At 33.8% G+C, this 18,133-nt stretch overlaps 1 protein-coding gene across 2 annotated transcripts; it reads left to right on the top strand.

Annotated features, from left to right (window-relative positions):
• The first annotated feature begins 3,531 nt into the window (after positions 1-3,531).
• On the top strand, positions 3,532-14,198 carry LOC134706404 (protransforming growth factor alpha-like). Of its 2 annotated transcripts, none has more exons than XM_063565320.1 (6): positions 3,532-3,767; positions 7,661-7,725; positions 8,472-8,655; positions 11,531-11,601; positions 12,699-12,807; positions 14,019-14,198. In XM_063565320.1, exons 2-6 carry the CDS (start codon positions 7,671-7,673, stop codon positions 14,161-14,163), a joined length of 564 nt encoding a protein of 187 aa, XP_063421390.1. In that variant the 5' UTR covers positions 3,532-3,767; positions 7,661-7,670; the 3' UTR covers positions 14,164-14,198. The 2 variants fall into 2 exon arrangements, with proteins under 2 accessions (XP_063421390.1, XP_063421389.1); XM_063565319.1 differs by having other exon boundaries at positions 8,469-8,655.
• The last annotated feature ends 3,935 nt before the right edge of the window (positions 14,199-18,133 follow it).

The following is an 18,133-nucleotide window of genomic DNA, read 5'->3' as shown; positions in this document are numbered from 1 at the left end:
TCTTGAAAGATCGTAAAATGGTGCTTCCATTCATGTTGTTGCATTTACTCACGAACCATTCAATCTAAGCTTTTCAAATTTTAATATGTTGATACTGATGACAAAATAGAGGTCAAATTTGATATTGACGATTTTCACTTTCACGTATCATCAGAAATATTTCTTGTGATATTGCCAGGACACAAATAAATGTTAATAAATCCGGTTTGCTGTCGTTGTGACAGCCTGTTGTTTATCATATAGCTCCTTAGTTATTTATTCATCCATAGCTTTCAATTTTTTTGATTTTTAAGTGTCCTGATAAAAGTAAATCAAGGAATGGTTTTTGGCCCTCAAAATCTATGGAATATCACTTTCTTCTATAGGAAGCTCATCTATGGATACTCAAATGTAGCACAAAAACAATGGAACACAAATTTGAAAACAATTATTTTATTCAACAATGAGCAAAGCCCATACCGCATAGTCAGCTATAAAAGGCCCCGATAAGACAAAGTAGAACAATTCAAATGACAAAAATAACGGCCTTATTTATGTAAAAAAAAGAAGGAAAAACAAATATGTAACAAATAAACAAACAACAACCACTGAATTACAGGCTCACGACTTGGGACATGCACATACATAAATAATGTGGCGGGGTTAAACATGTTAGCGGGATCCCAACCCTCCCCTAACCTGGGACAGTGGTATAACAGTACAACATAAAAACGAACTATAAAAATTAGTTGAAAAAGGCTTAACTCATCAGATAGACAAAAAATACAAGTGGACGTGGCCGGGTTCTTATACATCCCGACACAAAATACACAATAAACAGATCTGAGAGTACTCACAGTTATCTGACAGCTAGTTCAAGCTACTAACAACTAATAAAAAAAATTATGCATTTAAGACTAAACCATCAATTAGTACACATCCAACATCCAATGGATTTAGTGTAAAGACGTCATAAGCCAGTTTCTCAGTTGCAGTACCTATGTCCATTTGATAGGAGCTACTGAACCTCTGTCATGCACATATGACAGTTGTCCATTGGTTTGATGTGTTTTGTCATTTAATTTTGCCAAGTGATTAGGGACTTTCTGGTTGAATTTTCATGGAGGTCAGTATTTTTGTGAATTAACTTTATACAATAATGGGGTAAACTAAAGACTACTTGTAATGCAATCAAAACTCTGTTGTCACATTTATTCCTGGCTCCATCTCTACCTTCGAGAACACAACACAGTGGTATGAGTTGATCATTCTTTATATCCTGTCCAGGCAATGTCAAGTTATTTATACTAGTAGATGATATATACTTTGGCTATTCAAGTAACAAAACGATATTTATATGTTTATCCATTCTTGTCAAGACAAACTATTTTATTGAAAATTACACATTTAAGTTGTGTATGGTGTGGCAATCTATCTGTTATGAAAAGAAGCCAGGTCTTCCTTTGTAAAGGCAGACTAGAATTGGTGGTTTAGTTCTTCTGCTTTTGATTTATTGTCTTCTTTACTTTGACAGTTCAATTGAGTGATAATAATCCACTACCCTTGTGTTTTCTACATTTTACATATCTGTAGAATTGTTTGGTGATTCATTGTTTCGCCGACTAGGTATTGATTTCACCTTTTATTCTAAGTAAGTTCTATTTCCTTTGGTGTAGATGTTTTTGCGTGGTTATATTCTCGTGGTCACTTTTTCGTCTCTCTACAAGTATGTTATCTATGTTATGTTTCTTGGTGGTGAAAACTAAGTCAATAGTTATCAAAGGTACCACGAAAAAGTATGTTGCTTCCTCTTGTTTGTGTACTATTTTGTTGTTCGGGAGTACATTTGTTTTTGATATTCAGAATTGTGTCATTTACGTCTAGATGATTGGATTAAATATGTATCTTTCCACTGATAGCAGGGGTGTTGAAATCTCCTGTTTGTATTATATTGGATAGGTTTTGATTATGAGTAAATCTTTCAAGTGATTCATACAGTTTTTAACCGGATTTTTGTGACAAAAATGTCAGTTATTGATTTGGGGATGTACGGCGGGCGGCAATCAAATGTTGTCCGTGCATTAACTCATGAACCGTTCAACCAAAGCTTTTAAAATTTTAATATGTTGTTAATGACAACTAAATGAAGGTCAGGTTCAATAATGACTTTTACCGTTCAGGAGTTATGGTTCTTGAAAGATCATAAAATGGTGTTTCCATTCACGTTGTTACATTTACTCATGATCCATTCAATCTCAGCTTTTCAAATTTTAATATGTTGATATTGATGACAAAATGGAGGTCAAATTTGATATTGACGATTTTCACTTTCATCATTCATCAGTAATGGTTCTTGTGATATTGCCAGGATACAAATAAATGTTAATACATCCGGTTTGCTGTCGTTGTGACAGCCTCTTGTTGTGGTGATACAGTTCTAACAAACTGTATATGTGTTTACTCCCTTGCACTTGTATTTTGTTATATGACATAACACAGTCAGTGTCCCTTAGTGTCTGCACATTAGCTTTAAAACGATTCGACGACATCTTTCTTTTTAAATTAAGATGTTTCCTGTTTAATATTAATGAAGGTCAAGTACAATATTTGCTTTTATCGTTTTTGAGTTGTATGAGTAGCGAAAAGTGTCCATGCAATAACTTGAAAACAGTTTGACAACATTCTTTCAAATTTAGATATGTGATTTAAGCAGGGGCCTCGGGGTCTACTCTGGGAACAGTTTATATATAAAGCCCTAGCCAGTCAATACTGAGGTTTTGGATTGGAATCCCACATGGGGCAGGTGCACTTGACTATAATGCTAATTGACTAGGTTTGTCAGTTTTTCTACCGAACATCGGTGGTTACTCGGGGCACTCCATCATATAATCTTCCTCATCTTCTGTCATTAAATAGCACAATATCGTGAAAGTGCCATTAAACATCTATCAACCAAATGACAAAATGAAGGTCAAGTTTGATTTTGAGTTGAAGACCGTTAACTTAGTAGCAACAAGAATGTGTCCATAGTACACCTATGTACCGATCCCCCCTATAATTTTCTATGTTCAATGGACCGTGAAAATAGGGTAAAATCTCTAATTTGGCATTACAATTAGAAAGATCATATCATAGGGAACATGTGTACTAAGTTTCAAGTTGATTGGACTTTAACTTCATCAAAAACTACCTCGGCCAAAGGCTTTAATCTGAAGCGGGACGAATGGACGGACAGACTAGAAAACATAATGCAAATAAATGGGGCATAAAAAGTGATGGCTAGATTGAGCGCTGCCTTTCCATTTCTTAACCTGTTTGCGTTCAATCGGACAGCCTCTTGTAATGTAAAAATATATAATATAGGTTGGTCTAGATTATGACCAGATTTTATAAAAATCTCAATGTATTTGTTAAGTTGAAAAATTCTATAACACCTGTTATTAATACCTAGATAAACATTGCTTTGGATAATCCAGATTATCTAATAAATCTGCAGAAGTTATCCTTAAGTAAGTAAAACATGGACATTGAAATAAATTCATTGCATTTAGGATTAAGATTTTTATGTTTCATTAGAAATTAAATATGTTGATATTCCTTAGTCCTCAGCTTTTGCTTTGATTATTTCCCAAGTGAGTGTATTTGCCGATTCTGTAGCAACATTTTTTGGATATTAATTTGCATGATTTGAATAAAACGGATTATATCTAGCAAAAGATAGCTCACATCTAAAACATCAAATGGCTTGTTACTTATAATTCTTGACTATAATAGTGTTTATAAAGCAGGTAAGTTCCATCAAAATAGATTTGTTTATTAGATATTCTTAATTATAATAGATTTACATTGAACACTTCAAATGGCAAATCTTTAAAAACTATCGTCATGAATCTAACATGTATTATCAATAACTAATCACATATAGTCCAATGCATTACATGGAACATGTGTTCATCTTCTCTGAAATTGAGAGATCAGTATAATACATTCAAGTGTTTCAACTTTTAAAAAAGAGGAGCAAAATATCTTTTGGGGACATTCAAATCTTATTTAAGTATAAACTGTCCACGCCATGACTAAAAAAGAAAGAAAAGACGAACACCAGTACATAAAAACTGGCGGTGATATCAATTTTGCCGGAAGGGTCCTTCTTCAAATGTGACACCCGTCGTGCAGCTGATATCAGTACAAATGTCATCAGTACAAATGTTGTGATAAGTGTAGTTTAAACAATTGTACAAAGGAACTTCACTACTTATAACTCTGGGTTAAATATCTTCTTGCGATAAGCATTCCTCTTTTAAAGAAATCATGATAGGAAATACAAGCCATAGAATATGGAATCATATGGGAGATATATACTCCGAATAAAACATCATTATGTTGATGGTTTTCTGCATGCAACTGAAGACGAAGAATACATGAACTGTTGGAGGAATGATATGAGGCAGACTTTTCTGTATGCATCTGCCGATCATAGTCTTCAAAATATGTAGTGATACTAGTAGTAGTGGAAATTGAAGTTAAAGGATACTGTTAACTTCTTACTTGTCCGTAAGAAGTTTCTGCATGAAGATAGCCTCATATGAATGAACGACCAAGTCGGCTAGAAGAGAAGCACAATTGGTTCCCATGGGAATGAAGATTGTTTGTTGATAAACACGTCCTCTAAACCTACCACGTATGTTCTTTATCAACAAATCAAACATCAGAGATTTTTTTGTCTGAGGCAAAGTGATTTTTTTACGAGTTAAGTACGAGTTGTCCCTTTACTCTATGTGTAAGGTGACGATATCAAAAAGACCGTGACAAAATATTTCAATCTTTCTTTTATCAATAAGGCAACAGAAGTACACCGCTGTTCAAAACTCATAAATCCATGGACAAAAAACAAAATCGGGGTTTAAGTTAGTAACAGGTAAACTTGTGTAAATTGTAGAAAAGTCAAACGTTTTAATCACATGCACTGTAAGATGGAAGAGTCTTATATTGTATGTACTTTTAATAATCTGTTTTTCCTTCTTTTCATTATCCACACCAAGTTCACGCCACCTCTTGAATAGGTACATGTAGTTTGACAATAACTTTGACGCCCGGCTTTGATTGCTGATGAAATTTATGTTGAACATTTAGAAAGAGGTTTCTTGGAGTAGTTGTACGACCCAGCATTATTACGTTGTTTGTAAGGACAAATTATGTTGTTTGTGTATCCATTACAGAGAAGGAAAAAGTAAAATAACAAAATAACGAACTCCAAGCAAAATTATAAACGGAAAGTCCCTAAGCAAAAACCAAAACCAAAAGCTCAAACACATCAACGAATGGATAGCAACAGTCATATTCTTAACTTTATATAGCTGTTACTTCTCGGTTAAAATTCATACGTTACACAGAATAGACCTATTATATATGATCATCCAGTATTTCACCTTGACAAGTTTCCTTGGGGTATGTGTTGAATTTCCAAGTGAATTTTCACATTTCGCAGAGAAGTGTTATTGGAAATGTTAGCTCACTAGTAATAACGTGGTCAGTTGTTTTTTTATATGACTAGGGAACTTGCACAGGTGTAAGGCAACAGAAGTATACTGCTGTTCAACAGTCACAAACCGAATTGACAGAAACTAATCCGGGTCACAAACCAAAACTGAGAAAAAACCTGAATTATGAGGAAAATAACGGAACAATAGAAACACAGAACTGTTACAAACGCCAACAAACGTGGACTGAAACGGAATATTTGAAAACGACTGCCATATAGGAAGTCAGTAGGATTCGACTTGAAGTCGTCAACATTGAGATCTTGTATAAACACGTGTTGGTAAATGAACATTTTAGTTACAGTTGGTTTGGTACAGATCTAGACGAATCTTTAAAATAGAGTGGTTTTCCGAGTTAACCGATTTATGATGAAGGATGGTGATGGCATCGAGACCTTTGTTGGTAAAGGAAAGTTTTAGAGAGAACCTCATCTCCTTTTCATTTTTTTAAAACTAATTCGAAAAATCACTAGCAATATCCGAGATAATAGATGTAAGTTTGTATTGGTTTGAATGGGGTTTTGTAACAGTGTCTTCCAAACATAAGATGTAGACATTCTTTTTAACATATCATATACTGTTGTATTTATGAACATATATATAATTTTTGGAATATATATGTTTTGTGTTTATGATCATTTATATGATGTTTTCAATACAAGTTATTTTTTATGAACATATATATGATTTTTGGAATATATATATGTTTTGTGTTTATGATCATTTATATGATGTTTTCAATACAAGTTATTTTTTATGAACATATATATGATTTTTGGGGTATATTAGGAGTTCTTTAATGTATTTTTTTTTTAATATAGATATGGTTTTTTTTAATATATCGTTTGTTTTTTTATGAATGTGTATGATATCTTGAAGATATTACAACGTTTAACACGCCATATCGTCCCAGCATTTGTTTCTCAGTTCTCATAAAAAAAATACCTCTATTAAAATGGTATGTCCTTTCAATATTTAGAGAATGGTTAAGGATTATGCATTGCTCATGAAATTCTTTCAAGTCTAATAAAAGTTGGTAAATTCACCGGGGATATCTAGAACACAAAAGAACAAGTTATTATTTGGTAGCTGATCGTAGCTCTACACTCATGTTAATTTAGTTTTTTTGTTGGTTGAAAATGTCCTTCCATTCTATTTAATTGATACATTTTTTATCATTGCCAGAATTGATTCTACCATAATTTGAAGAGAACTTTGTTTTATACTGTAACATGCTATAAGTACGACATCAGGGCGTTAAATTACGAGTTATATTTGTAAATTGGCATTGTGCAACTTTAATTCAAATCAATACTTCCCCCAAAAGCATTAAATGAGGAAATCGGTCTTAAAAGTGCATGTTAATATTTTGTATGTTTTTTGTGTTTGATTTATATACAATGTACCTGGCATGAATGATACTTATACTCAGAGCCGTTGTCAAAAAGGGTTGGGATGCTTATTGGAGGTGTGGACGAAAATTAAAGAGTGGAATTACCAGGGGGGAAATGCATACCACATATATCCTAACCTGAATACAATTACATTATGATATAGTAATCAATTGATGTTCGGGTATGCATATTATAGTTACAGGGATGATTATCAACTGATTTCTTTTTTCTCGAACAGAACGTTTTTGTTGTATAAGTTTATCAAACGTAATGTTTCACAATTTACACAAAATACAGTGGAAGACAAATGAATGATATTGATAGTCGTCGTCGCAACAAAAATATATAGGAAGATGTGGTGTGAGTGCCAATAAGACAACTCTCCATCCAAATAACAATTTAAAAAAAGTAAACCATTATAGGTCAATGTAGGGCCTTCATCACGGAGCCTTGGCTCACACGAACAACAAACTATAAACGTGTATTAAAAGACGCATTAGATGATGTTCATGGTTTATAGGTTTGATGACAAATCTTGGAGATCTAACATTTTAAAAATACAAACAAGATGTTCTTTTAGGGAAAATATACAATAAAACTCATTCAGCACATCATTTTAATTGGCTCGAAAATGAGTCGTATATTTTGCGTGTAATTATAGGTCCGGCTGATGATTTATACGTGATAATTCACGAGAGCTGTATGTTTTACCACCTTATCTGTACGAACTTTTTCTAAAATTTCCAGAGAACCAAACATGCCATTACTGAGTCTATTGTTTCCATGCTACAGTCTGGTGGTTGCTTTCACAGGTATCTCGATATATATACATCTAGTTTTTCAATCTATTTCACTCTCTCAATAGAAAAAAGTCCCATTCAATTGTTATGTCAAATAATTCATAGCACTGATAACCAATTGGTAGTGTCCATCCGAGACAACATCCCTGATAGAGTGTGTATGTATATAGTCCATAGCTTTGTTCTCTTCATTTTCTCTATTTAACATTTAACAGTAAGAATATAACTTTAACATTTGCAGCACCGGTTTCATATGCGATGATTTGACCGACTGAGGTTTATTTCGTATAAAGAGGCAATTAAAAGTACTCAGGGTATAATATTTGCTCAAAACTGTTCAATAAATTCAAGTTAATTAACTTGAGCAACTTTTGGTCTTAAATCTTAATTTATTTAATTTTAATTCTAATAAAGCTGTAAACAGGCCTGTTTTAGACAAAACATTACATGTAACTAAATATCTTATAATGCGTTACAAAATTTAGTCTTATACTGTATAATAACCTATCAATATCTCTTCTCCCTGTCCTTTAGAAATGCTTTTAAAAGGGCGATGCAGCACTTAAAATTAACATTCTCATGTTGGGAGACGGATTAATATAAGTTTTTTCACCACTTGTTTTTGAATCCATGAAACATTGTTATACTTTATTCTTGTAACTTTACATTAATAAAAACTGTTTAAACTAACTTGCTAAGGCATAATAGCAAATATCTGTAATTGTCAAATGCTGTCTTACGGTTTGAATTTTCAGCAGAGGGTTGTATGAGAAGCTCTACTGACAATTCAACTGTCAGCAAAATGAAGTACAATGTTAATAACCAAACGATTCCAGAAAACCATAGACTAGGTTGTACATATAACGAAACACAAACATTGGCCTGTTTAAATGGAGGATCATGCTTTGCTGTAGAAGTAGGAGACAGAATAGTGCAATGTGCGTGAGTATCGTGTAATTCTTTGTTACATATATTTTAAAAGTGATGTAGAATATATTACAATTTTGACTGCTGTAACGCTATTCTTGCCATTTCACTATTATGTCTGTTTTTTTTGTTCACACATCGTTGTCCATATAATGGAATTTATACGTCTATCATAAAGCTTGCTATATAAACCAGGTTTAATTCACATCTACATAAGAAAATGACTGTACCAAGTCAGGAATGTGACAGTTATGTATCCATTCGTTTGGTGTATTTGAGCTTTTAGATTTTGCCATTTGATTAAGGACTTTCCGTTTTGAATTTTCCTCGAAGTTAAGTATTTTTTAGATTTTACCTTTTAATTGAACTTGGATAATAAAAATCAGAAAACATACCAATACATTATTTAAACAAGAATGCCTAAATCGTCTACAACAAAATAATAAGAATATGCAACGACCAACCTGCATTCCATAGATTGGACGGTGGAAGTTTACAAGATGTATGCATAAATCATCATCAACTTTCTTGCTTACAACAATAATTGTTGAATAGAGGAACGTATCTGTATCTGTATGGTTACGTCGTACCTACCAAGTTTTAATACAACTGGGTGAAAGGCGCCGTCGATTTACTGACGTCTCGCGCACAATAGTGTCCTCAAGATGGTTCCAGTTATTAACTGTGGACACAAAGAATGAGTTTGAGTATTGCTGAGTTTCATTGGTGGGAATGTCAAAGCAACTAGTATAATTCCTCACTTGTTTTTTCCACTATGTTTGTTGCCTGGTAATTTTTAAACTTTTTCGCTGTGATGGTTCGTCTTGGTCTGGCTGATTTTAAAAAGTCGTCTGGATCGATAGTAGGTATCAATCTACAAAAAATATAAGTATTTGGCTAGTGTGTCTGGCCTTTAGTTCCAGTTTGGCGAGCATGTCTGTTACGCAGCCATCTTCTCTTGTTTTATAATCGCCTGTTATGAAGCGTGCTGCTTGTCGTTGTATTCGCTTTGATTGATTAGTTTGATTGAGTCTACTATACTGTAGCCTAGGGGTCCCATACTGTTGCTGCATATTCCATTGTTGATCTAACTAAGGAAATGTAGGCGGTTTTCTTACATTCCTGCGGGCAGTATCTTAAATTCCTTCTGGGAAAGCCAAGGGTTCAACTTGCTTTTTTTACAACGTTTGTTATGTCCACTTCAGGTCTTCTGATATCTGTACTCCTAGGTATGGGTTGTTTTGAACTTGTTGGAGTATCTGGCCGTTGAGTGTGTAGAATCCCTGGCTTTTGTTTTTGATGCTCAGGATGTAGCATTTTTAGCGTTAAATCGCATACCCAATTTATTTGCCCAATCTTATAGGTTTGATAGGTCTTCTTGCAGCAGTTTGTGGTCTTTTTCTGTTTTGATGGTCCTATACAGTAGGCAGTCATCGGCGAACAGCCGTACTGATGACTTGACAGTGTCCGGGAGGTCATGTATGTGACATAAGAAGAGTAATGGTCCAAGTATTGTTCAGAGTCCACTTTTATACTTCTTCAGACTGTCCCCCCCTCTACTACAACTTTCGTTTTCCTCTGTGTAAGAAACATATTTAGCCAGTTGTTAAGTGTTCCTCGGATTCCATATTCTTCCATTTTTTTAATAGCTTGTTATGTGGCACAGTGTCAAAAGCCAGGATTGCTATGTCAGTTTGTAGTCCGGCGCCGAATGCTTTAATGAAGTCTTGCAAGGTGACTAGCAGTTGTGATTCGCATGAATCCATGAATAAGTGATGTTAAGACTCTGTGTTTATCAAGGTGTTTTAAAATATGCTTGCATATGATGTGTTCTAGTAATTTGCTAGGTACTGATGTCAATGAGACTGGTCTATAGTTTTCTGCGGCGTGTTTGTCTCCCTTTTTGAAGACGCACGAGATGTTTGCGTTGAGCCAGTCTTCGGGTAATAATCCAGTGTCTATTGATGTTTGGAAGATGGTAGTTAGTCCTGGTGCTATTTCTAATGCACATTCTTTTAGTATTCTGTTTGGTATACCATCTGGTCCAGATGCTTTTGATGGGTTTACATCTTAGACTTTAAATAGTTTTTCGATACCTTTAGTTGTTATAATAAGTTGTGGTATTGTTTCTTTGATGTTTTTTTGTTGTTTTAGGTATTGATGTTGATGTATCTATTGTAAATACGGATCTAAATTATTGAATTAATATTTCAGCCTTCCCTTTGCTGACACTGACCAGCATCCCCTTGTTTTTTTACGGTGATACTCCGATGTTATCTGTTTTTCTGGATTTGATATACTTCCCGAATGGCTTTGAATTGTTTGTTTCTAGGCCTTTGATGATAGTATCGTTTAGGTGTGAGTATTCTGCTTTTCTGATTTGCCGTTTTACTTTTCTTTGAAAATGTCTGTAATTAGTCCACTTTTTTTTATTTTTTAGCTTGGTGATATAGCCGTAAGTTTTTTTTGGAGCGGATATCTTTAGATGTGATATGTTTGTCCATACTATTAAACAACTCTTTCTTGGTGTCGCTCATCTCTTGTGTGTTTATTTCGCGGTCCTACATCTGTCGGATTTTTGTTGATGTTATTGTAATGTTATTTCCTCTATAATGCTGCTCCAGTTTGCCTTAGAGTAATTATAGCACTTCCTGGGTTTGCTACTCTGATAGTACGGGTTGATGTCACGGTCTGTAACTATCATTTCGTGGTCTGATATACCGTGTGTGTTTTTTGATGTTTTGACAAGAGATTGGTTAAACTGCGTATGTACTGTAATATTGAATTAATAAAGCAGTTTATGTTTTTGTGAGTGTGGAAGTGTTTAAAGTTAATATAAAATATTGTTTACTTGTTTGGATGCATGATAGGCATATTTTCTTTATTCCAGATGTTATACTAAATATGTTGGCATACGGTGTGAGATGATAGATCCGGAAATGATATTTGGTCCATCTGAAAGTAAGACATGTATTCAACAGTCAATAGATCCTTAAACCTCGTGGAAATATTAACAAAAACTTGATAGAAGAAAAATGAAAACATGTCAATATATATGTTGTGTAGTCAGGTTGTCATATCACTTGGCTATCTGTCCATAATTACAAGGTTTTGTCTGTCTAGTCAACCACATGGTTCTTTTCACTCAGTATCTAAAATTAAAAATGATACAAGACTAACAAAGGCCAGAGGCTTATGACTTGGGACAGGCACAAAAATGCGGCGTGGTTAAACAAGTTTTTTTAGATCTCCCCTCCCCCTATAACTGTAGCCAATGAAGAAAAAACAAACGCACAACAGTACGCACTGTAAAACTCAGTTTTAGAGAAGTCGGAGACCGATGTCAGAATAGGAAACTAAACAAAATAAACAAAATGACAATAGTACATAAATTATGTCTTCGTCATATGAATATCAGACACACTCCCTCCTGATGGGGTTTAGTATCATACCATCACAAAATATATGAGAAGAACATAACCCGTGTCATGCCAAAAACTGGTTTTGGAATAAATGTGTTTAATTCCGGTGCAAAGACTCTATAGGTGAATCAATATTAGAGTCAACAAATGCAATATTTAATGACCTGACAACAGTATCGTAACTATATCCCTTCTTATATAGTTAAGTCTATTTAAAAGTTTTGTTAGCTTTTGATGTGAATACTGACATTTTTGTTCTTGTAAAGAATATTATCATAAAAGATGGGTTGTGAAATACCTGAACGTATACGATGTCTACATGTTGAGTTATATTTAAGACAAATTCCTGTCTGTCAAATTCAACACCAGGACTAGTCTCAGACTGGTTCTTTTTCACATTGTTATCTGCCCATGATTACAAGGTAAATGTCTGTCAAAGTTAACTACAAGACTAGTCATTTTTTTTATGGTTTTATGGTTTAAGTAATTTTCAGGAATTGTTTGTAATCATGGTATCATACAGTGGAATAGATTGTATCGGGAAATGCAAATAAAGTTCCATGTTACACTAGATGAAAATAAAATCCATGTCAGTCATTCGTGTGTAATATTTTTATTGGTTGGTTTTTTTTTCAGAAGAAAAAGACGTCAGAATTGGACTCATATCAGGTGCTACAGCATACCTCATCTTAATTCTTATTGCTGTGCTGGTAGTTTTATACTGTAGAAAGATTAAAAAGAGAAGGTAATGTTGGGTTTCATAAACACTTCACTCAACCGCGTTTTCAACCTCAACACCATAAATACATTTCATAATGTCTACAAAAGCTGTTAGGTAATTACCGTGTTCTCTCAATGTTAATACTGTTGACAGAACTCAAATTTCTTTAACATGACACAATTCGAGGTTTAGATTTAACCCTCCTTGACAATTCATTGAATGTGAAGTTTGCTATTTTTGATAAATTATGTCTATTGCTTTCCATACGGCATTTGTTTTGGTCGGTGCATTGTTATATCAACTAAAATGCCGTCAACAATGTTTTGTTTTCGCTTAAGCGATCTATATAAAGAGATAGATAAAACTGATAATGCAAATTTTAGTAAGTTGATATCCCAAAATCACCTTCTGTAGAAAATACCATTATTGACAGATGATCACATTTAAAAAAATGATTTTAACGGACAACGACACAACTTTCACAACAAAGATGGTAATGTTATGCATGATTATGGTCTAAACCTATAGCTATAGGTATTACATACGATGATTTGTTGTGGAAGTGTGATTTAATTTGCTACATCGACAGGATTTGGTAAAAAGGATTTCTGATCCCCAAGCGTTTGGTGGTGGTATCAAATATAATTAAAAAAATTAAACAGATTAAGAAGTCATTCCTGCTTAAAATAGGTACATGTGATCTGATTGCAAATAAGACAACTATTCAACAATGCATTTTTCAATAACTAAACTTAAATTAAAAATACTGTGTTCAATCTTTTCATTTGGTATTTTGGAGTAATAATCGCTTTTTTATAGTTTAGTGCAAAACTAAATTGTTGAGGACATATAAAATCTACTCTGTCTTGATGAAATTGATGCACATCCGTCAATATTAGAATTTACAGAAGCATGAGTTCATGTTAACACTAACACTAGTAGTCTCAGACAAACTTTCAATTACTGCGTGCATTCGAGTTCCTTTGAATATATTAATTGTTTACATATAGTTATATTTTATAACTCGCCAAGGCCTACAACATATTACAAATTTATAAAAATGACATTTAATCGAGAAACTGTATCGGATGCCCTTAATTAATTAAAGGAGTTACGTTGCCTAAAGTTATACTGTTAGTATTTATTCATGAACAACAAGTCTATATTAACTAAGATCATGGAAGTAATATTCAATATAACTTCCATGCTGAAATCAACTTATAATCTATTTTTAGGAAGGAGACGTCCACTCTTAGTACAGCGAATTATAAATCAGATGGAGACAAAGTCAAAGGTTATACTGGAAAGGTTAAATCAGAAGTAACTTTTAACCTGATAGAAAAAATGAGTGATAAACCAGAACTGGGGAATGACACTTAAAGAGTAACGGTTTTGAAATAAAATTGATTTGTATAACTGTGTTGTTTGCATCATATTCAGATCAGACATGTGTTATTCAAATGAAGAAATAGTCTAATTAATTGCCGAATATTTACCCTTATCAGCCATTTCATCATTCCGTACGTCCGAACGTCAACCATTCCGTCATTTCGCAACAAATAGTAATGCGATTTTCCCTTCTAAACTCCTTCACATATTTTGAACTGATTTTTAATTTTTGAGTCACAGATCAACGGTTGCGCTTTTATCCTTTCCGCTGATTTTTGTCGAAGTTACGGGTTCATGGACATTGAAAATTGTGTGAAGATAACAGTTATGTTGACTTTGTTTTTCTAAACGCTTTCAAATATTGAGCTGATATTGAATATGCAAGTCTACTATGATGAGTTCCGTGACATGTTGAGTTTGCGTTTGGTTTTGCACCACTAAATTTTGTCGAATTTATCCGCTCTGGAATTGAAAATTACATGCAAATAATAGTTATGGCCTTTGAAAATAGTGGAATTAATAACTTTTGGAGTGTCAAAAACTCGTTGGAAGTACTTGATAAATTGCATGCATATATTGGTGATTTTGAATCTGTTCAAAGTTTTGATTTTTCTACCCTATATACCACTTTGCCTCATATTCTTATTAAGAAAAACATCACATCCCTAATTAACTGGGCATTTAAAAAGTCAGAATGTGAGTACATATGTTCAAACTCTTTTAGGTCATTTTTTAGTAGCAATAAACAAAAGAACTGTGTCAATTGGACATGCTTTGACACTATATTTGCGCTTGAATTTTTACGTGATAACATTTTTGTTCGCTTTGGAGGTTCCGTATATCGTCAAGTTATTGGAATTCCAATGGGGACTAACTGTGCACTACTTATTGTGGACCTGTCTTTGTATTGTTATGAATTACAATTTATGACTAAAATTAGCAAAGACCCATCGAAACAACTTGTGTATGTGATAGAAAAGTTTAACAATACTTTAAGATATTTGGATGATATATTGGCTCTCAATAACTAAAGTGACGACTTCAGTATGTATACTAAAGAAATTTTCCTGTTGAACTTACTTTGAATAAAGTTTATACCAACAATGACCACTGCCCTTTCCTAGATAATGATATCTACATCATTAACGGGAAGCTTAATACAAAAATTTATGATAAAAGAGATGATTTTTCATTTCCTATCGTTAATTATCCATTTTTAGATGGTGACGTTCCCTTGCCGCCATCTTATGGTGTTTATATATCTCAACTTGTATGATTCGCTCGTGTATGTAACAACGTATTAGATTTTAGCGAGAAAAATTTATGTATTACTGAAAAATTATAACAGCAGGGTTTTCGATATCACAAACTAGTCAAAACATTTACTAAATTTTATCATCGCTATAAGGAAATAATTCGTAAATATAACTCAACATGCAGCCATATTATACGTTTAGGTATTTCATATCCAATCTTTTATGGCAATATTCTTTACGAAGCACAAACATTTCAGTATTCACCTCAAAAACTTACAAAACCTTTAAACAGACTTATTAAGCAGTGATATAGTTACAATACTGTTGTCAGATCATTAAAGATTGCATATTTTGGCTTTAATATTGATTCACTTACAGGGTCTTTGTATCGGATCTAAACACATTTATTTTCTTTTGTTACATCTTCTGACATCGGACTCTGACTTCTCTTGAACTGAATTTTAATGTGCGTATTGTTATGCGCTTACTTTTGTACATTGGCTAGAGGTACACTATAGGGGGAGGGTTGGGATCTCATAATATAAAAAAAGAAGATATGGTATTATTGCCAATGAGACAGCTATCCACAACAGACCAAAATGACACAAACATTAACAACTATAGGTAACCGTACGGCCTTCAACAATAAGCAAAGCCCATACCGTATAGTCAGCTATAAAAGGCCCCGATTAGACAATGTAAAACAATTCAAACGAGAAAACTAACGGCCTTAATTATGTAAAAAAATTAACGAAAAACAAATATGTAACACATAAACAAACGACAACCACTGAATTACAGGCTTCTGAACATGTTTAATCCCGCCGCAGTTTTGAGTCTGTCCCAAGTCAGGAGCCTCTGGCCTTTGTTAGTTTTGTATGATTTTTGATTTTAGTTTCTTGTGTATAATTCGGAGTTTAGTATGACGTCCATTATCACTGAACTAGTATACATAAGGACGCCTCCGGTGCGGGAGTTTCTCTCTACATTGAAGACCCATTGGTGGCCTTCGGCTGTTGTCTGCTCTATGGTCGGTTTGTTTTAGCTTTGACATATTCCCCATTTCCATTCTCATTTTTATGTAGACTTTCATTCTCAAATTTCTATTCCTAAAAATGCCTTCAAATTGGGTTTATTTACGACAATTCGTGTCGTTCCGACATTAAGATTTTCTCTGCTTCCACATTTTACTACATTCTTATTGTTTATGGGACAGCTGTAGATCTAGCCTGCTGTTGTGTGGTGCGGGATTTCACTGTGCTGAAGATCCATTGGTCCCCTTGCATGGGATGTTTTCTGCTCTTTGGTCGGATTTGCTATCTCTTTGACACATCATTACCCGGCCGTTTCCATGGCCAATTTTATTACAGTATTTTAGAATAAAGTGGTGTGTCTGTCCATAGATCAAGAGATGAAACATCAAATAAGCAGATCACAGATTAAATTTAGAAAGGAAATGGCAAAAAATAAATAATACCTTTACAATTAATAGTATCAATAATCCATGTATAAGTGAGGTCAAGGTCATATAAACCACGGCAGACGAACATGTATCCCTACCATCGTACCCCCTACCATCCTTGTATACACAAATTAATGTCAAACTATTTCTTTTAGTGTCTGAGAAAAAACATAACCAAAGAAAATTTAACGTTGTTAATGACATAGGAACATATCAAAGTGCACATCACACAACGCATACAGTAACCTTTCAGCTATAGTATTAGAGACCTAGAAATTGCGAAGAACCTGCCAGAAAGGAATGTTACCAACTATTCCATACGCCGTATGACTTCTAGGTTTTAATAAACAACTTCGAAACATAACAAAAAACTTCAGACTGACCAATCATGACCAATCATTGGAAAAGTATGTCAAGGTCAGATTAACTCTACCAGACAGACATGTACACCTTACAATCATAACACAATCTAATTAAAAACTGTTCTCCCATCGCTCCCGTTTCTGATATGTCGCGTGAGAGATCTATCAAAACCCGCTTTGAGGTCACATGTGACTGAGTGACCTCGTAGGTGTGTCTTGCCAGTCTCAATTTATCCATAAACTTCCAGTTCACTCACATGTGACTTTAAAGCGGGTTTCGTTAGATCTCCCACGAGACATATCAGAAACGAAAGCGACATATTAGAAAAGGGGAGCGATGAGAGATCGGTTTTTAATTAGATTGATCATAACCATGTACCAGATAAAGTTCATATGTTGCTTCATATAGTGCATGGCAATAGATTTAAGAAGATTTGGTATGAGTTCCAAAGAGACAACTTAAACATGACTCAGGTTGTGTAAAACCATTCTAACGGATAAAAAAACAAGAAACGAGAAACACTTACGAACTACATCAACAAACGACAACTACTTAACTCAATTTAAAGACATAAAAAGTCCTATATAAACACAAGCGAAACTACATTAAACGAATAAATTTGATCTTGTTTGACACAATGTAAATAAAAAATCAACCCTTCCATGATAACATAAAACTGACAAATGAACATTGAAAATGAGGACATAGTCAAATGAACCCACAATCATTTTATGTGTACCTATTTTAGCCCTAATAACGTTGACCTATCTGCAATGATACACTGTTCTAAGATAACAAGGTCCAATGACATAGCTAACCAAAGGTTTTAATAAACGAATGCAAATATAGTTTGGTATATCAAATGGTGAAAATATATCCA

The sequence above is a fragment of the Mytilus trossulus genome, chromosome 2, assembly GCF_036588685.1.
Source record: "Mytilus trossulus isolate FHL-02 chromosome 2, PNRI_Mtr1.1.1.hap1, whole genome shotgun sequence".
In the NCBI taxonomy this organism is placed as follows: Eukaryota; Metazoa; Mollusca; class Bivalvia; order Mytilida; family Mytilidae; genus Mytilus; species Mytilus trossulus.
This window is presented reverse-complemented; position numbering and strand designations above follow the sequence as displayed.